Source organism: Chenopodium album, chromosome 26 (assembly GCF_948465745.1).
Source record: "Chenopodium album chromosome 26, dcCheAlbu1.1, whole genome shotgun sequence".
NCBI classification, from domain to species: domain Eukaryota; kingdom Viridiplantae; phylum Streptophyta; class Magnoliopsida; order Caryophyllales; family Amaranthaceae; genus Chenopodium; species Chenopodium album.
In genome coordinates, this window is record NC_137859.1 from 18272912 (window position 1) to 18292540 (window position 19629).

Genomic DNA, 19629 nt, shown 5'->3' on the forward strand with positions numbered 1-19629 from the left:
TTTTCAACATGGAGCATTGGAAGCTTGCAGGCTTCTAGATTCCTATAAAAAGAGGGAAGAGAAAGGTAAGGGGAGGTAGAGAGTGACATAGTGACATTTCATTTTTGTTCAATATCTCTCCAACAACGGGGAGATTTGGTTTATTAAAACGGGAAGGAAAATGGATCCCTCCATTTCCTTTTCCATTGTTTACCCTATGTCTTATCTAAATAAGGGAAATTATATCCCTCACTTTCCCTTAAATATTTCCATTCAAACATAGTGTTAGTTAATACCTCCTAATTCATGTTTATTAATGTCACAATCATTTTTAATGATGATATTTCTTAAGCTATAGTTTTTTTTGGATAGATATTGCTATAAGGGTTTTACTGATTAAAAAGCCAAAAAAAAACTTTTCATTTTGAAGATTCTTTTTAGCCACAATTGGGGTGTTTTCCTTCCCCTGTTCTAGTTGTACATTTCTAAAATTGTTTTCAGGGCTCCATCCATTTTTAACTCCTATCTGCTTTCATATATTATTATGTTTTTCTTACACTCCAAAAATAACTGTACTTTTTCTTTTATGCTTGGGTAGGGAACTTGTTCAATAAGGAAATTCTTTCCCAGTCAATGTCCTGCTTCTACCATTTCACCAGAAGATACAAATAATGAACCGAATCTTGAATGGAAAACAGGTAATATCAACTTCCCGTGTATTGTTTTCTGCATTTACCACTGGCTTTAAAAATAAATAGCACAGGCACAAACATAAGACAACTTGGAGCAACATATCTTGACCACCTGTTCAAATCCAGTTGCCTATCATTAGCTGTCTGTGAACTTGCCCTTCAGTCTGCTCAACATTTGAAGTTTGCTAGGACAAAGCCTATTGGTATTTGTTCAGATCATCTATGAAGGAAATAAATGGACTGGGGAAGCCAAAATTTCCAAAAATCTCAAATTAAGTAATTCTAGGAAACTAATCAACTACTTGCGTCTTAATTTCTACCTTATGTCTTATGTATCTATTGTATTTATTTCCACCTATGATCCTTTTATAATACTTCCCCTGTTTATTAATAAGTGCAACGTTTCCCTTTTTTGGAAGTTCCATAATAAGTGCAACATCACTAATGAAAATGGTTTATCTCTATCTCTCTCCTCATAGTATGGGACCAATTTTTTTATCTCTGTCCCCTCTCCAAAAAAACTGTACTTACCCTATGTGTTAAAAAAAAAAAAAAACAAATTGATGTATAACAATTGCTACATATATTATAACAATTGGTGCATTAATTTGTACCTTATGTCTATTATAAACTAATAAAGGGAGAATAAGATCAAGAAATAAATGTTTAGGTGCAAAAGTTTAGCTGGTTCATGCCTGTACAAATATGTTGACCTTACAGAAGATGATTTGGCTATAGATGAGCTCTTGTGATTTATTTCCTCCATTTCATATTAGGTGACATATTTCATTTAGGAATGTTTGCCAATGCATACTTTCTAATGCTTATATCCTTGATTACATATTAGCAATAATTTTAAAAATTTGATATTTAAAAAATAGATGTTGAGCAAATCTAACAAGACCCCACATGACTATTTTTTCTTAGCATGAAATCGCAAAGCAAAGTCAAAGAAATTTATGTGAATAGTGCACAAAGTCAAACTATGTCATCTAATTAATCTAGAACAGAGGAAGTATTAAATAGGCCAAGAATATATGAAATGACTAGCGAGGACCTTCTGTAAGTAAAATTAAGCAAGCATAACATGTCCTGCCATTGAAACCTATAGTAATTTCTATGCTAAATATACTGTATTAATTCCTATATAAATATGGTGGGCAGCTCACATGAGAACTATCTTCGTCCTGAGAAAGCTGATGTATCACGTTGTGATAACTTACACTAGCATTATAAGTTTCCTTCATATTTATGCTTACTGTTATCTTATTGTTGGTGATATCATGGTGTAGTAGTTGCTGTTATTATGTTGTATTCTGTTAGGCATCTCTAGTTTTGATGAAAGGGATTGTGTTGTTTCAGAGGACCACTGGAATTCAGAGTCTGGTGCTTTTGTTGAAACGGAAGACAACACAATTATGCATGACATATCTAGTTTGGATCAAAATGTGGATGAGAGAAAATCTCAGAAGAATCAGGTTATAATCTGGTACTTCATTGTTCTTGTTTAACTTGTTCCTTTTTGCAATCTGCTTCAAATTTGGTCAGATATGCAGTGTCTATACAGGTTTTTTTTGTTTTTTTTTTCCTTTGGCACTAGCTATGGTACCATGCCTGAATGTTGGTTATGAATACAGATCCAAATTTTAAAATTATAGGCCACAAATATTCCATCCTAAATCTGGAAATGAGGATGTAAACACAACATCTATAATGTAATATATCCTTATTTTTCCATACATGCACATAGACACAATTAGATGTGCTTTTGTCTAATTTACTGGCTAAGGAACAAAATAACTATTTGAGTAACTCTTAGGGGGCGCTTGGAATGGGGGTAATAAATTAAGGGGGTAATAAAAGTCAAACTAGATAGATTATAGTTGATTAGAGGTATTATTGTAAGGAGACAAGGTGTTTATGAATGAATTAAGGTTATAGTGACATAAGGAAAAGAGAGAGGTGGAAGAATCATTACCCTTAAAATAAGGGTAATAGGTTACCCACCCTCCCCCTAGTGTAACCTATTACCCCCAAAATAAGGGTAATAGTTCCCTTTCTTCACCTATCACCATACCAACACTATATAAATCTTCTTACAATCACATCATCACTAACTCATCCTATCCTATGTTTACTTTAATTTTGCTTGGTTTGACTTTTATTACCCCTTAATTTATTACTCCCTCTTGCGAATCAGAAATGAGGTTATTCGCAAGAAAGTAGGTGTGGCGGGCATTGTAGATAAATTAAGGGAAAATCGTCTGCGTTGGTTTGGACATGTAAGACGGAGACCCGAGGGTGCACCGGTGCGAAGAGTGGAAGAGTGGGACCATGGAGGGATTAAACGAGGAAGAGGGAGACCAAAGATGACTTGGTTGGAAGGAGTGAGGAAGGATATGAAGTGCATGGATTTACGTGAGGATGAAGTTTTGGATCGTAAGGGATGGAGGAGAAAGATTTATGTTGATGACTACACGGAATAATCAAATTTGGTTCATGTTAGCCGACCCCACTTTTGGGATTAAGGCTTTGATTGATTGATTGATTGATTGATTGATTAATTTAATACTCTCAATCCAAGCGCCCCCTTAACCTTAAAATATTGCACTATAGCAGAAAACTAACTAGAGTAGAAGTATTGACTATGTAAAAAAAAATGATTACAATCATCAGAGTAGAATATAGAGCCCTAACCAATGTGTTAGTATTTCAGACTTGGGCGTTGCCCATTTAAAAAAATGGCCTAGTAGCAATTTCAATTTCCATAGGCTCACTGGGGATTATCCTATTAAACACCATGTTTAAACACTCCCTTAATTGCTAATTTTTTTAATTACATTTTTTAAGTTTTATGGATATTAATGTATGGAATATTAATAGATTTCATGATCAAGTGAGAACTTGTGCGGACGCCTACACTTGGTCCCTTATCTTGCATGGACTAGTGATATAAATATAGTCTATGTATTCAAGTGGGTCTAACTTACATAATTATGGACTTATATATATCATTAAGATGGACTAGAGATACGGGAATCGCTTTAAATTCCTAGATATTAACTATAATTTCTACATACTAAGTGGGCCTAAGCAAAGACCCAAGTCTTAACTTACCTTACATTGTGGTATGTGAAATATCGAGTTTGAGTGGCTACTCAATCAAATGTATGCTTGAACAATAAGTAAGCACGCATATTATTTGTACATGATTTGCTTATTTTCTGCGCATTTTACTGTACATAAGACAGCAAATGGGTATGAAATAATCTGCAATATTTTGTTTGAAACACTTGCTTGTTTTTAAAACCTACTTGCATTGAACTTGCTTTTTTCAATATGACCAAATTTCTTGCAATAGTTGCATTGTGGTTTTCCCTTATGCCTTAGATGCGCTTCGTGCGCTTTTGGTGCGCCTAATTGAAAACACCTCCCCCATGCCCAAAAAAGCTCTTACCCCCTATCCCCTATTTACAGATGTGTAAATGTTGGTGAAGATATTTTGGTCATATGATTTGTGCATCCACTATCTATGAGCTAATAATCTCTTTTATTGTTATTATATTGATTAGCATAGAAAAGGTATCCCTCTTCATCATCAATTTTCTCTAAAACACTTGCTTGTTTATAAAACCTACTTGCTTGGTTTTTGAACTTGCTTTTTTCAATATGACCAAATTTCTTGCAATAGTTGCATTGTGGTTTTCCCTTATGCCTACAATTCTTTTCTTCATGTTTTGTATTTTTGCAAATTTTGCGAGGAAGTTTATCTTTTCGATCCCTCTCCTTATTGTTATGAATTATTTGCTTGTAACTTCCTCTTGAATTTTGAGGTTTTGAGTAGCATTCATTATTTGAGGAAATATTGAGTGTGTGGTAGTAAGATGAATTTTGACTAATGCTTCTACATCTTTCTTTTGCCAATTAATTTCTCTTGAAGTTGGTTGTCCTTTTATTGAGTTGCCGGTATGCCGGTCTAAACAATTTCCCAAATGCCAAAGGCACGTAAAACAACATTCATCCAAATGCTCTAATATTCGTAATTATCACCATTGAATAGAGGAACAACTTGTTGATTTGTGCTTCAAAATGCCATCTTTTTTTTCTTTTATTTTTTTGTTTTTGTTTTGAATTTTTTTCTTAGATGAAATTTTTGTAACTTTGCAGAAATCATGTTAGAGCCTTTTTGTTCATAGTAGAAATAGTGCTAATTGTGCAAAAAATAATATAAAATATATATTTATAATTACGTATTAAATATTATTCTTATTAATGTTGTTATTTCTCTAATGCTTATAAAGTAGTGTGATTACAACAATAGTATTAATTATATCCTAACTAATTGACAAGGGAATAATCGTGTCGTTGAACGACTACACCTAAATCAAATGAATTTATAACGTACTACCAACCTAATACGAGTATAGGGTAAAATGAGGGGTCGAACCACAGGGAGGCATGCATAAACACCGCATTCATTACTTAAGGCTTACGCTATCTCGGAACAAAGGGTGTGAATAACTAAGAGGTCAAACTAAGAGTGAAAAGGACTAAAGATCAATATAACTAAACACGAAGGGGAGTGGGTAGGCGAAGATGCTATTTGAACATGCAATTACACGAAAGTAAATTGAAAATGAACTAAGCATGCATGAATATCGAAACTAAATCCAATCTAATCTCCTTCCGGAGTTAATTGGCTTCTCCTAACATAGCCTCTATGCTTCCACACTAGAACCATATATTAGGAGGTGCAATCAAAGAATTATTGATAGAAATAAATCTCAACTAAGTCAACTTCCGTTTCTTGTTAGCAAAGAATCATCTTTAATCAACTAGCAATGTGCACTCGCAAGGAGATCAAAGAACATCAAGCATGCAAAGGTTTAATCACAAACAACTCAATCCCAATATTACAAGCATGAACAAATAGCAACTACACCATCCCCACACCCTTGGCTAGGTGACTACTCACAAATCATATTGAAATCAATATCAATCATCAAATAAATAAGCTTCAACATGATCAATAAGCAAAGAAGAAAAATCAAAGTAAGCAAGCAAAACTAGATGCAAAAGTAAAGAAAGAGAGTAAAAGATTGCTCATTAATTGAAGATGAAGATTTACAAAGATTCAAACAAGCTCCTTCTTCAATATCCAAGTTCATCAATGAAGAAATCCACACTTTCTCTCTCTACAAAATGAAAACTAATGGTGTTTCTCTTTTTAGATTAGGGCTAAAATTTACATAATCATCTCATTATAATCCTAGGGGTATTTGTATGCCCCTCACATTACCCTAAAGAAAGATTAGAAATGCACAGAAATACCCACGAGAGCGCCCGCTCCATCGAAGGGGAGCGGACGCTCTAGAGGGTGTTAATCAAAATAGCCGCCTTAGTTGAGCGGGTGCTCTCCCAGAGACGCTCCTCTCTGGGTGGAGCGGACGCTCCATAAGTTTGGAAAACAGGCATTAAAAGAGTAAATGGAGCGGGCGCTCCTCTCTGGAGAGCGGCCGCTCCTCACAAATGTTCCGGGCTCTTTTCCAAATCCATGCTCCTTTCTTCCGCTATTCCAATGCACTCCAAAGGGTGGACTAACCCTCGAGCATGATCACACGAGCACTCCATTCAACCTACTCAAACACTCATACACAAACATAAGTATAGTAGAGAGGGAAAGCGACAAAGTAAAGCAAAATAAAGGAAAAGAAGGGGAAAACACAAAAAGGAACAAAGCATAGCAAACTAAGACAAAGTGCTTGAAAAAGGCTCAAACAAGTGCCAATTGAGGGGAAAAATCCTTAAAGAAAAGGATAAGAGAGTGGCATAAATGCCACTCATCAAAATCCCCCACACTTGCCTCTTGCTTGTCCTCAAGCAAGAAGAACTAAAACAAGGAACAAGGACAACAAACATAACATGACAAGGTTTAAGAAAATCAATCAAGTGTCACGGTGGGAAGTGCTCCATTTGGACTCAAACGTAGGGACCTCCATCAAAGAATACTTACCTTTCTCAATTCAAGAGGGAAAACACGTTCTAAGATGCTCATGGTTGAAGGAGACAAACCTAAGCTAAGCATAGAGAACTAATGATTTCATCCTCCGCCCTAGCCTCATCCAAGACGGTCCACGTTCTCTCCACTAGTTTCAATTCATCCCCTAGTTAGCTCCTCATGATTCCTCGAGGGAATCGGAAAAAAAAAGATATTTTTATGTGGAACAATGAGGTTATCCCAACATCTTAACTATGCATACTCTCTCCATAGGGTTGAAATCTATCTCCCTCCACCGTTCTTTGACCACGCCCCTCTAGAGTCCAAGGGTCTTAACTAGGGTTGTAATGTCATGGCTAGAGGTTAAGGTTAGGGATCAATTTGAAAAATTTGGTGGAAACTCCTAAGTGAAGCATAAGAGTGGCCATCTCTGAAGAACAACATAGGAATTGAACCTAATCTCAAATTACAACCTTCAATACAAAATACACAACAATACTACACCTCTTTTCATATTTTTCATTCATCTCATTTTTGCTAATGTGGAAAATGTCAATGCTATGAATTTTGCTCCTAGAATGGGGAATGTAGGGAACTTGAGGCCAAACTTCAATCAAATGGGGAATTAAAATCAAGGTGGAAACTGTAGTTGGAACCAAAGTGGTGGTGGTTATGATAACCAATGCCATGGTGGGGGAGGCCCTTCCAATTTCAATGGAAGAGGATACTCTAACTAAAGGGGGTATGGTTATCAAAACCAACAACCCAATTCCCGATACCATGACCATCAAAATCAAAATTTTGGTGACCAAGGTAACATGGGAAACAATCAACAAAGCAATGTTCCCAGCCAAGGCACCGGAGGCAATAGGGGCCAATATGTTTCTAACTATGCCCAAAACAATAGGCTTCCAGGTTTCCATCAACCCGAACTTCCTCCACCTCAACAACCTCTTCAAATTGAAGCCCCTCCAAATGATCCCGTGATGGCTAAGCTAGATGCCATCATGAAAAGACATGAGGAGGAAAAGAAGAGAAATGAAGAGGATAAAACGCGAGCCGATTCTCATATGAAAATGCTTGAAATCTTCTTCTTCTTCTGCTACTATCCCAAGTCAAGGGGTCAACCCAAAACCTTTGTATGCCGTGACAACAAGGAGTGGGAAGGTAGTAGGGAGTGACCCTTTGGTTGAGGAGGAACCCCAAGATGAGGTAGAGCTCGAAAGGGAAAGGGGGGGGGGGGTGAAAGAACCAATGAGCCTTTGAGTGTTGAGAAGGAGAAGAGTGTTGAGAAGGAGAAGGATGTTGAGGTGCCGAAGGAGAAAGAAACCACCCCCTTGCCCCTAAATCTCCAACCTAGAAAGGAGAGACTACGCTTGATGCTCAATTTGGGAAGTTTTTGGATGTGATTAAGAATTTGCATGTTTCCCTTCCTTTTGTTGATGCCATGAAACAAATGCCCTCTTCCTCCTCTAGTGTTATATGGTCACGATCTCGGGAGCTAGATACCAACACAAGGATTAAGACCCGTATAGCTAAGGATCCAAAATGCCGCTCACAAAAATGATGAAGGCTTGAACAAATGACGCTCACACTTGATAAAAATAAGCAAATACCAACCAAGGGAATCCTATTCACTACGAAGAGCAACACCATCTTACCACTTTTCCGTGAACTAAGGGTTCAAACGTCCTCAAAAGTTCTAAACCGGGCTACCTTAGCTTACAATGTGTCTAATTCAACCCTAAGCACTCTCAAACCGTGTAGACCCTCATCAACTAGGATGGTAAGCATTCAAAGATATATTGTCAAATAGGCATACAAATCCACAAGTCCAAATGAATGAGCAAATCCATATCAAAACTATTTCCACTTGTCATAGTCATGATTGTCACACAAAAGAATAAAGAAAAGCAACACAAAAGAAAGAGGAAGAAATCAAAAAGGTTTATAAAAGAGGCATGTAAATCAAATAAATCCCAATCGTCATACAAGTGATCATTGATATCAACATCAACGATCCCAGGTTCCTTAGAACCAAAATCAATCAACCTCGAACCATTCAACTTCTTCCTAGTCTATCCTAAACTATGCAACCAATCAAAATATTTAAAGAGTTGAGAAGGAGTTTTCGTCACCCAATAGTGCTTAAAATTGCAAGACCACAATCATGAAGCTCCATTGCTCGGAAAAACTTGGGAAATGCGCCAATAAGCCCTACAAAAATGTCAAAATCCAAAACAACTCAGAAAATATTTGGTTAGTAGCTAAGGGAAATATATACACAGAAATAACAAGCAAACAAAACAAAACGAAAAAGACTACTAAAGAAAAGAAATAAAGAAAAGAAAAATGGTTTGGATTAAGAGGGAGTATGGATTTTTGAAATTGGGAGCTAAAACAACACAAGGTTATCATCAAAAACATCTTTTTAAGAGAACAGAGGAGGTGAGCATCAGCCAACATCGAAAGAAAGCTTGCAAAAGACACCTATTGGCCATGAATATGCCCCATAAAACAAAGCCCTTTGAATAAAACAATGAATAAGCACCCCCCACACTTGAACGGAAAACCGTCCTCGGTTTGAACAAAATGGAAAATAGGTGGGAGGAAGGGCTAAATTACGGCCCGAGGGCCCTAGTCTTTCATGTGGGAACTAGAGCCCTCTCCATAGGGACGCCATTCATAGTCGACGTCGATAGGAGGGCCATGGGGGTCCCATCCACCGGTGTAGCCCGGTGGAAAACCACGGTTCCGGTACAAATCTTGTTGATAGTCCGGAAGAGGGTCAAAGGGAGGGGGCATCTCAAGTGGCTCCAATGTGTACATGGGGTAGTTAGGATCCCCACGGTAATCACATCCCCCCGGTGCCTTGTAATCATACCCCTCAGAGGTGGGGTAGTTCACACGGGGGTTGCCTTGAGATGACGGCCCGACCAATAAGGCCAAACCGGTTGATGGGGAGTCAACATGCGGTTCCTCGTGACAAGGAACCGGCCCCTGTGAGGGTGGAAAGTACGGATAGTTCACCGGAGGGTCAAAATGCCCTTGGTTTACATGTCAATCGTAGATGTTGGCATTGTAAACCGAGTGACCATCGGCGACTTCTGCCAACCGGTTTACTTGCATACTTAGAATTTGAAAAGCAGATTCGATGTTAAATGAGGAAGAAAAAGCAGCCACACCTCCCCCCACTAAAGGGAGGGGGGGACGTGCACCGGTTGAGAACCTTCCCCATAATGGAAGGATTGATGCTTGAATTGTTGTTGAAAACCTTGTTGTTGTTGTTGTTGAAATTGTTGTTGTTGTTGAAATTGTTGTTGTTGTTCTTGTTACCGCCTTTGCCTAGGGGCTGGGGAGCTCACTCCCTCAATGACAAGCTACCCTCCTCAAGGTTAGCTCGGGGAACACGCCATTGATTTCCATCTTCTGGCGGGTTGGTGACGTAGTCATTTGGGAGGAGGCACCGAGAAGAGTCGCGGACCATCCAAACCCGCTCATCTACCCCCACGCGAGTAGGCACCTTGTGAATCATCCCGACCGTCTCGAGGGCCCCTAAGTTCAAGTAGGGCTGCTCATCAACCGGGGTAAGTTTGGCTAACTCCGCTCCATAGCCTAACTTGTAGGCCATCCATGTAATTATCCCCCTCAATTGAATGTCGCTAGTGAGGGAGGTACCAAGTTGTGTCTCATGGAAGCGCTCTGTGAGGAGGCCCCCGAAATTCATGCCGTGATCATAATTGATGTACCCGTCGTTGGCCAACCATTAGCCTATGCCGTGATCATAATTGATTTTCCCGAGCTCTTGACGGAAAAATAAGGCATACACCATTAGCCTATGAAAGTATCAAAAGGCCGGATGGATGATTTCCGACGCCTTCGCTGATCTCGATTTGAACTTGGTGTTGCCTTGGGTGATGGTACTCCACCAATCCTGCTCATCATAGCCCTGCCACATCCTCTCATTATCGAAGGCTCCGTGCACGGGGCTCTCGGGATCCCACCCGAACATTCGGTTAAGCTCACTCAATGTCACCTTCCGTTGGTTGTTGAACATACGGAAGTTGAGTTCGAGCTCTTTCACTCCTCGCCTCTCGGTGGATGGTGGATTGAAGGTTGAAAGAAGAGAGGAATTCGAGGGTGAGCTCCCGGTAGGTGAATGGTGCCTTAGGTTCATCCGATTTGTAAGTATAATCACCATTCACCTTATACTCTACTACGACAAAGAATGTTGTCAAGCCTTGGCATCCCGGTAGGTCAACTACAAACTAATTTCAACCTTCAACTTTGCAAGTATTGTTCAATTTCAACCTAAGAGGAGTGAGCTAGTATTGTTCAAGCTAATTCAACCTAAGGCTTAAACTATCTCGGAACAAAGGGTGTGAATAACTAAGAGGTCAAACTAAGAGTGAAAAGGACTAAAGATCAATATAACTAAACACCAAGGGGAGTGAGTAGGCGAAGATGCTATTTGAACATGCAATAACACGAAAGCAAATTGAAAATGAACTAAGCATGCATGAATATCGAAACTAAATCCAAACTAATCTCCTTCCGGAGTTAATTGGCTTCTCCTAACATAGCCTCTATGCTTCCACACTAGAACCATATATTAGGAGGTGCAATCAAAGAATTATCAATAGAAATGAATCTTAACTAAGTCAACTTCCGTTTCTTGTTAGCAAAGAATCACCTTTAATCAACTAGCAATGTGCTCTTGCAAGGAGATCAAAGAACATCAAGCATGCAAAGGTTTAATCACAAACAACTCAATCCCAATATTACAAGCATGAACAAATAGCAACTACACCATCCCCACACCCTTGGCTAGGTGACTACTCACAAATCATATTGAAATCAATATCAATCATCAAATAAATAAGCTTCAACATGATCAATAAGCAAAGAAGAAAAATCAAAGTAAGCAAGAAAAACTAGATGCAAAAGTAAAGAAAGAGAGTAAGAGATTGCTCATTAATTGAAGATGAAGATTTACAAAGATTCAAACAAGCTCCTTCTTCAATATACAAATTCATCAATGAAGAAATCCACACTTTCTCTCTCTACAAAATAAAAACTAATGGTGTTTCTCTCTCTAAACTAGGGCTAAAATGTACATAATCATCTCATAATCTTAGGGGTATTTATATGCCCCTCAGATTATTCTAAAGAAAGATTAGAAATGCACGGAAATACCCAGGAGAGCGGCCTCTCCGTCGAGGGGGAGCGAACACTCTAGAGGGTGTTAATCAAAATAGCCGCCTTAGTTGAGCGGGCGCTCTCCCAGACAGGAGCGGGCGCTCCAGGTGTGGAGCGGACGCTCCATAAGTCTGGAAAACAGGGCATCAAAAGAGTAAATGGAGTGGGCTCTCCTCTATGGTGAGCGGCCGCTCCTCACAAATGCTCCGAGCTCTTTTCCAAATCCATGCTCCTTTCTTCCGCTATTCCAATGCACTCCAAAGGGTGGACTAAGCCTCGAGCAAGATCACACGAGCACTCCATTCAACCTACTCAAACACTCGTACACAAACATAAGTATAGTAGAGAGGGAAAGCGATAAAGCAAAGCAAAAACAAAGGAAAAAAAGGGGAAAACACAAAAGGGAACAAAGCATAGCAAACTAAGACAAAGTGCTTGAAAAAGGCTCAAACAAGTGCCAAATGAGGGGAAAAATCCTTAAAGGAAAGGATAAGAGAGTGGCATAAATGCCACTCATCACTAATTGAAGGTTGGTATATATTAATATAGTAATTAATAGTTATCAAATGCTAAAGATATAGGAAATAAAGGAAGGCCTTCAGTATTTTAACACGAACAATATTTTCGGCATGCAAATTGAGACGATTCGTTTCCATGGAAATCGAGGGATTTGTTAAGGTATTGTTTGGCCAATTTTGGCTTTAAATTTGATTCTTAATTTCTAAAATGATCCCCAAAGCTTAACCAACCTTTTTAACCAACCTTTTTTCAAGGTTTGTGTGTCAATGTGTCATGGGTTAAAAGGGTTAATCAAGGGTTATTAGGTTAGTTGATTTTTTTTTTTTTTTTTAAGAAAAATTAATGAATAAAATTGTAAAAAAAATAAATGAATTTTGAATTGTTAATTCTCGTCACACTTAACTTGTTAACTAGGTTACCCTAAAGTCACAACCTATTTAAAGTGGATATCGGAATGCTTGTATTATCTAAGTATGTTTAAAAGGTCATTTTTTTTTATTGAGACCTGTCAAAGGTCATTAGTTTTTTATTATTTTTTTCTAATAAAACTATGACAAACAAAATTACAAATGTTTGTATCTCTTAACATGTTGTAAATTTTTTTACTAAAATGATAAAAATACACTTAAACTAACACACACAACCCACACACCCTAATTTGGGATAGTATCACAAACATTGGATTTTACGTTTATATGATTTCTAAATGACTAAAAATGGCTAGTTAAAATAAGAAAACCATTCACCCCCCCCCCCCCCCCCCGGAATTCCATAACCATACATTGCATTATAAAAGAATTTTATTGTTTTTGTTATTTCTATTGTTAATTATGGTTGCCTTTTCTTTAACAATAGTTATTTATGGATGGTGGTTGTGATGGTATAGGGAAATATCATCGTTTAGTGGTGGTTTCATGAGGTGATAGGAGATGATAGTTGTGATAGTGGTGGTTTAAATGTGTAAAGGTGGTTTAAGGAGCTGATAGTAGTGGTTGGTGGTTTTGGCAGTTTAGGGTTTTGGATGTGGTTTTTGTGACTTAGGGTGGCTATAAAATGAAAAATAACAAAGCCTTTAACATCTAGATAAAAAGGTACCATATGATTACTAATTGGACCTGGGCCACCATTTAGAATTCCAAACTTGAAGGGTAAAACCCATAGGAAAGCCAATACCTTAAGGGTATTTCCTTAAGGATCATTTTGTGTAGCCACAACCATTAGTTGACATCTAATTTTATCAAACATGTTCGTAAACTAGCAATAGTCAAACGATTAACAAAAGTAATCAATTATTCTCTTGGTAAAACCTAATCAAGCAAACAATCGATAACCAATTGCCAAACAAGGCCATTATAAAAAACGATCAATAGGAAAGTTGATGTGATAGAAGGTAGTGTGTAGTGAGACTTTTTATTCAATATTAATGAAAGTTGGCCCTTAACTTTTTTTTGTTGAAAGAAAAGTGGGCCTCTAATTTTTAATTTAAGCAAAAGTGGGCCCCTAACTTTTAGTAGTGAAAGACATATGTGATAAAATATTATTTTCTCTCCAGTCTACCAGTTTGTGGTAATAGGTAGTTGTTGACTTATCCATTATATCTCAATATAATAGTAAATGTGATGGGAAATAGTGGTTTTTTTTTTTTTTTTTAGTTGAATGAGAGAGGGAGTTAGACCCTTACTTTTGGTATTGGGAGGAGAGCTAATAATCTTTCAGTAGATCCATGCCATAAAAGGAATTGTGATAATTAAATTGGGATGGAGGGAGTAGAGGGGTATTTCCCAAGTAGGAAGTTTTAGCCTAAATCAGGACAGGTAGATAAAGGAAGTATTTGAACTATTTTAGTATGAAAGGAGTTAAAAAATAACAACGGGGAAAAAAATTATACTCTTAAACTAGCATTGCCGAAATTAAATTCCGATGAAGCCTAATAACTTTATTTGGAATGATCCCTTTGATCAAATTAATAAGATTACTTCTTCATTGAACAATTTGGAATGACTCTTTTAATGCCCAAAATCCAACTTTGTGTTGAAGCCCTAGTAACTTTATATAGAATGACCCTTGATGCGGGAGCATCCATGATTTATGTGTTCCACAGTTAATGCTTCCTTTCATGACTCATAATTGGAACTTTTTTGAAAATTGTCAAAAGATTCTAGAAGGTTCACCAAATTTTGTGATAGTTCTTTAATTTTTTTATCTTAGTATGATATGGGATGATAGTTTAAGGATTTAATTAGCTATTTTGGGCGGGAATTTTAGTTGTATTAGCTGAATTTCGCTAATTAGAGTTAGTTGGTAGTGGATGATGACGTGTTATTCCACTAACAATAAAAGTCATGTCATATGTGTGAGTTAGTTGAGCAATTAATAACAAACTTTTTTCTTCCCCAATTTCTCTTTGTTCTTTCTCTCTCTAAGTCATGTTCGAGCTTCCTCCCTTATCCAGTGCTTACAGTTCTTCTTTAACGAGTGATTCCAGCGCCTCCGCGGAGCAGCGAATTGCTAATCAGAATTCTCGATTCGATCAAAAATTTGATGAAATGCTGAAGATGTTTTCGATTGCTTCTTTAACTCCTTCTGAACCATCTTCTCCTACTTCATCTTCATCCAACAGTTTAAATAGGTCCTAGGTCCAATTCCACCAGGACCTTAGGTATGAACCCTAAATTGGAGTTTCCTAAATTTAATGGTAATAATCCACGAATTTGGGTAAAGAAATTTTGTAAGTATTTCAGCTGATGAACAAAAAAAGGTTGATTAAGCTTCTTTTCATAAAGCTGAGAGTTGGATGTTCGATTAAGGATAGTTCTGCAATAGATGTTGTTGAACAATTTTATAGACTTCATCAGCTTGGTTCAATTGAGGATTATATTGATGCCTTTGGAACTTGAGGTCTGTTATGTTAATGGATAATCATATTCTACCGATGCATACATATTAGAAAGCTTTGTAAGGGGATTGACACCAGTTGTTAAGCCTTTTGTTAGAGCTTTTAAACCTTCTACTATTGCTCAGGCACTAGAATATGCTAGATTACAGGGAGAGTCATTGTCTTCTATTAATCTAAACTTTAAGCCAACCAAATTCACTGCAAAATCTTTACCTTCTAGTACTTTGCCGCCTTTGCTGCCTACACCACAACTTAAGCCATCTTCTTTACCTCGGTCATCACAAACTTTTAAGAATTACAGACACATCCCTTTTGATGCTGAGAAGATAGTTAAAGGCCTTTGTTACTATTGTGACCAGCCTATAGATAACATAGGTGCCAATTCAAGAAACCACAACTTTTTATAGTTGAAATCCCCGGTGAGTATGAGATAAAATTGGAGGAATTGGAGTCAGACCTTGAGGAGTCATTTCAGAATATGAGAGTGAAAGGGGTGGTGAATGGTAAGGATTTTCATTTCCTTATTGACTCTGGAAGTACTCACAATTTTGTTGATGTGAATTTAGCAACAAAATTAGGGTGTAAATTGGATCAGATTCCCTCATATTCCTTCTCAGTCTATGGGTAAAGGGTTTTCTTGGGAGATGCAGTGTCATATGTTTGATGCAGATGTTTTGTTGATTTCTATAGGGAGTTGTGATATGGTGGGTCTTATCTATTTGGATTTTCAACAATTGAGAATGGAGTTTATTTGAAAAATGTGAAGTTTGTGCTGAAAGGAATTCCTTCTAAGAAGGGGTAATTTGGAAAACTTTTTGAATCAGCAGCACAGTTGTTTCTTATGCAAATGTTTAGGGTTAATCATGATAGGGAGCAAGGCAGGTCTGACTTATCTTATTTTCCAGAATTGTCTAATCTTAAGTAGCAGTTTAGTATGGTGTTTGAAGACCCTACTGCTTTACCACATGAGAGGGGAGTGTTTGATCACTCTATACCTTTGGTTACAGGGTTCCTCTTAGACAAAGGGATATTATTGAACAGCTGGTGCAATAAATACTAGATAAAGGGATTATACAAAACAGTTCTAGCCCTTTTGCCTCACCTGTAGTCTTAGTAGGAAAGAAGGATGGAACTTGAAGAGCTGAATAATATAATTGTCAAGAATAAATTCCCAATTCCAATTATAGATGAGTTAATTGATGAATTAGCTGGTGCTAAGCTCTTTACTAAGTTAGATTTAAGAGTTCGATATCATCAAATGAGGGTGTCTCCTGGTGATGTGTTTAAAATAGCCTTTAAGACTCATACAAGCCATTATGAGTTTTTTTCATGCCTTTTGGTTTGACTAATGCTCCTGCATCCTTTCAAGATTGGATGAATCATGTGTTTAGGCCACTTTTGAGAAGATGTGTGTTGGTATTTTTGGTGATATCCTTGTTTATAGCAAGTCTTTGAGTGATCACTGGCAACATCTAGGTGAGGTGTTTGCTTTGATGAAAGACAATTGCATGTTTGTTAAGGAAAGAAAATGTATCTTTGCTACTAATAGGGTGGAACCAATGTTACCCGGAACGCGGGATGATAATGCGCTCCCCGTACCGGAACGTCCGTACCCAAACGCGGTATTGACGCGTTCCAGTTCGCGGTCGTTCGCGATCTGGTTCGTTGACGACGGAGAACACAAATGTAGTACGATCGAAATCGCAGTCTAAGAGTTTCAATTGGGTTGTCATTTGTTTATAATTTCGGGTATAATTGAAAGTTTTAAAGACTTTGAAGGTTTTATCAATGGAGGAAGTAGATGAAGAATCGTGGAATGGAAGAGTGACAAGACTGATAACTGATAAAGTGATAAGAAAACAAGTCAATAAAGATTGTGGATCCCTATGTCCCAATGTCCCCTTCGCTTCCTATCTATTTTTTCTTTTTTAATTGTCTACACAGTAACTTTTTTTGTACTGTGATACAGGGCCTACAGCTGTATGCATGGGAATTAGCAATACATTACATGCAAATTCCAGCTTTATCTTTTTTTTTTTAATGTATAATTAATTTATGGTAAATAGTGGAGTATCAATCTTAAAATTATAATTACAAAGCTCTATTAAAACAAATAACCATACGTTCCGGGAACTCTAAAGGCTACGTTCCACGTTCCCGTACCCGTGCCAAGTTCCGGAACGTCCCGCGTTCCATGTAACATTGGGTGGAATACTTGGGCCACTATATTACCGAGAATGGTGTGGAGACAAATCTTAAGAAAGTTGCTGCAGTCAGTAGTTGGCGTGTTCCATCTAATGTCAAGGAACTTAGGCCAGAAGTTTGTAAAGGGGTATGCTGTGTCGAGTAAGCCCTTGCCTAATCAATTGAAGAAAAATGGGTATAATTGGAATGCTGAAGCTCAAAATGCATTTGAATTGCTCAAGCTAAGTCCAGATTTTAATCAGCAATTTATCTTGGAAACAAATGCTTCCAAGAGTGGCATTGGAGGAGTGTTAATGTAGGAAGGGCATCCATTAGCTTATATTAGCAAGGTTTTGGGTCCTAAGTGGCAAAAGCTTTCTGTTTATGATAAAGAGTTGCTTGCCATTGTTTTTGCAGTTTAGAAATGGGAGCAATATATGGTAGGAATTCACTTTGTCATTAAGACAAATCAGAAAAGTCTTAAATGGTTGCTGCAGCAGAAAATCTCTACTCCATTCCAATAATTTTGGTTATCAAAATTGATGGGTTTTGATTATGAAATACAGTGTAAGTGTATGAAGAAGAATGTTGCAGCAGATGCTTAAGCTACAAGGTTCACAGTGACAGTTTTGGATTCTAATTTGGGGTCCTTAATTGCCTCAAGTTAAGTTGGATGACAATTATGCTGCTATCATTCAGACTGCAGAATGGTAGTTTGGTTGCAGGATTTCAATGGGTTGTACTCTTCTAAGAAGGAAGGGAAAGATAGTAGTGGGTTCTGATGATCAATTGAGACATAAGATTTTGTCTTGTATCCGTCGGTCGGTTAGCAGATTTGCAGATAGAAGGCTAGCCAGCCTAAGCCGATCCCGGGCACCACAAATCTCCTGAGAGTGGACATTGTGGGAGGGAATTGACTCTGAGAAGGGTCAAAAGTTTGTTTTTGGAGAGGTTTGACCAGAGATGTGAGCTCTTTTGTGAGAAAGTGCACTATGTGTCAAGCTGCAAAATATGATACATCTGCAGCCTTTTTCCTTTACCAACTCCTGAGGAAGTCTGGCTGGATATATCTATGGACTTCATTACATGACTTCCTAAGTCTGCTGGAAAGGAAGTCATATTACCTTGACAATGTTTTGAGTTGGATGGGTGGCCTAGATCCATTGTTAGTGATAGGGACTTAATGTTTTTGAGTCAATTCTGAAAAAGTTTGTTTACCTTACCTGGTACAGAACTGTTAACTGTTATACTGTGGTAGTTAACAGATGCTTGGAAGCTTATCTAAGGTGTATGCCTCAAGAGTGGCATAAGTGGTTATCTTTAGCTGAATGGTGGTATAACACCCATTTTTATACTTCCATTTAGTTAACTCCGTATGAGGTGGTATATAATCAACCCCCACCCTTACATTTACCTTACTTGGCTGGTGAAGTAAGAAATGATGAGCTAGACAAAAGCTTACAAAGGAGAGAAAATGTGATTGCAGACTTGAAATTACATTTGGAAAAGGCTAAGAACAGGATGAAAGCTCAAAGCTGAGAGATCTTTCTTAGTTGGTGACTGGGATTGGTTGAAGTTGCAAGCATCAGAAGCTATCCTATCAGTTTTATGGTCCATTGGTCCCTTCCAGGTGGCTGTTGTGATAGGGAAAGTGGCATACAAGCTTAAGCTTCCTGCAGATGCTAAGATTCATGATGTGTTTCATGTTTCTCAACTTAAGCTGTTTCGAGGAACATTGCCCTTGATTTCTCATATTCCTCCTGTGTTCCAAGGTTTTGAAGTTGGTTCTGACACAATTAAGCTAGCTGCTATATTGGACAGAAAAATGGTAAAGTTCCAGAATAGATTTCATGTTCATTATTTGGTACAATGGGAGGGTTTTCCAGCTTTTGAAGCATAATTTTCATGATGTTGTTTCATATTCCTCATGTTCAACTTGGTAGCTAGCTGAACAGTTTGAGCATAATTTTCCAGATTTTGTTATTCCTTAGACTTGAGGTCAAGTCTTTTTGAGGGAGAAAGCTATGATATGAGATGATAATTTAAGGATTTAATTAGCTGTTTTGCGCGGGAATTTTAGTTGTATTAGCTGAATTTAGCTAATTAGAGTTAGTTGGTAGTGGATGATGACGTGTAATTCCACTAACAATATAAGTCATGTA

General features: G+C 37.7%; 1 protein-coding gene across 2 annotated transcripts in view; it reads left to right on the forward strand.

The window, feature by feature from the left end:
* The window catches only part of LOC145617613 (DNA polymerase eta-like), a 33394-nt gene that overhangs the window by 10216 nt on the left and 3549 nt on the right, over window positions 1-19629 (forward strand). For both annotated transcript variants that reach the window (XM_081672331.1, XM_081672330.1), the window contains 2 exons: window positions 578-677; window positions 2034-2149. In XM_081672331.1, coding sequence (XP_081528457.1) covers window positions 578-677; window positions 2034-2149 — 216 coding nt within the window. The remainder of the gene's footprint in view (window positions 1-577; window positions 678-2033; window positions 2150-19629) is intronic.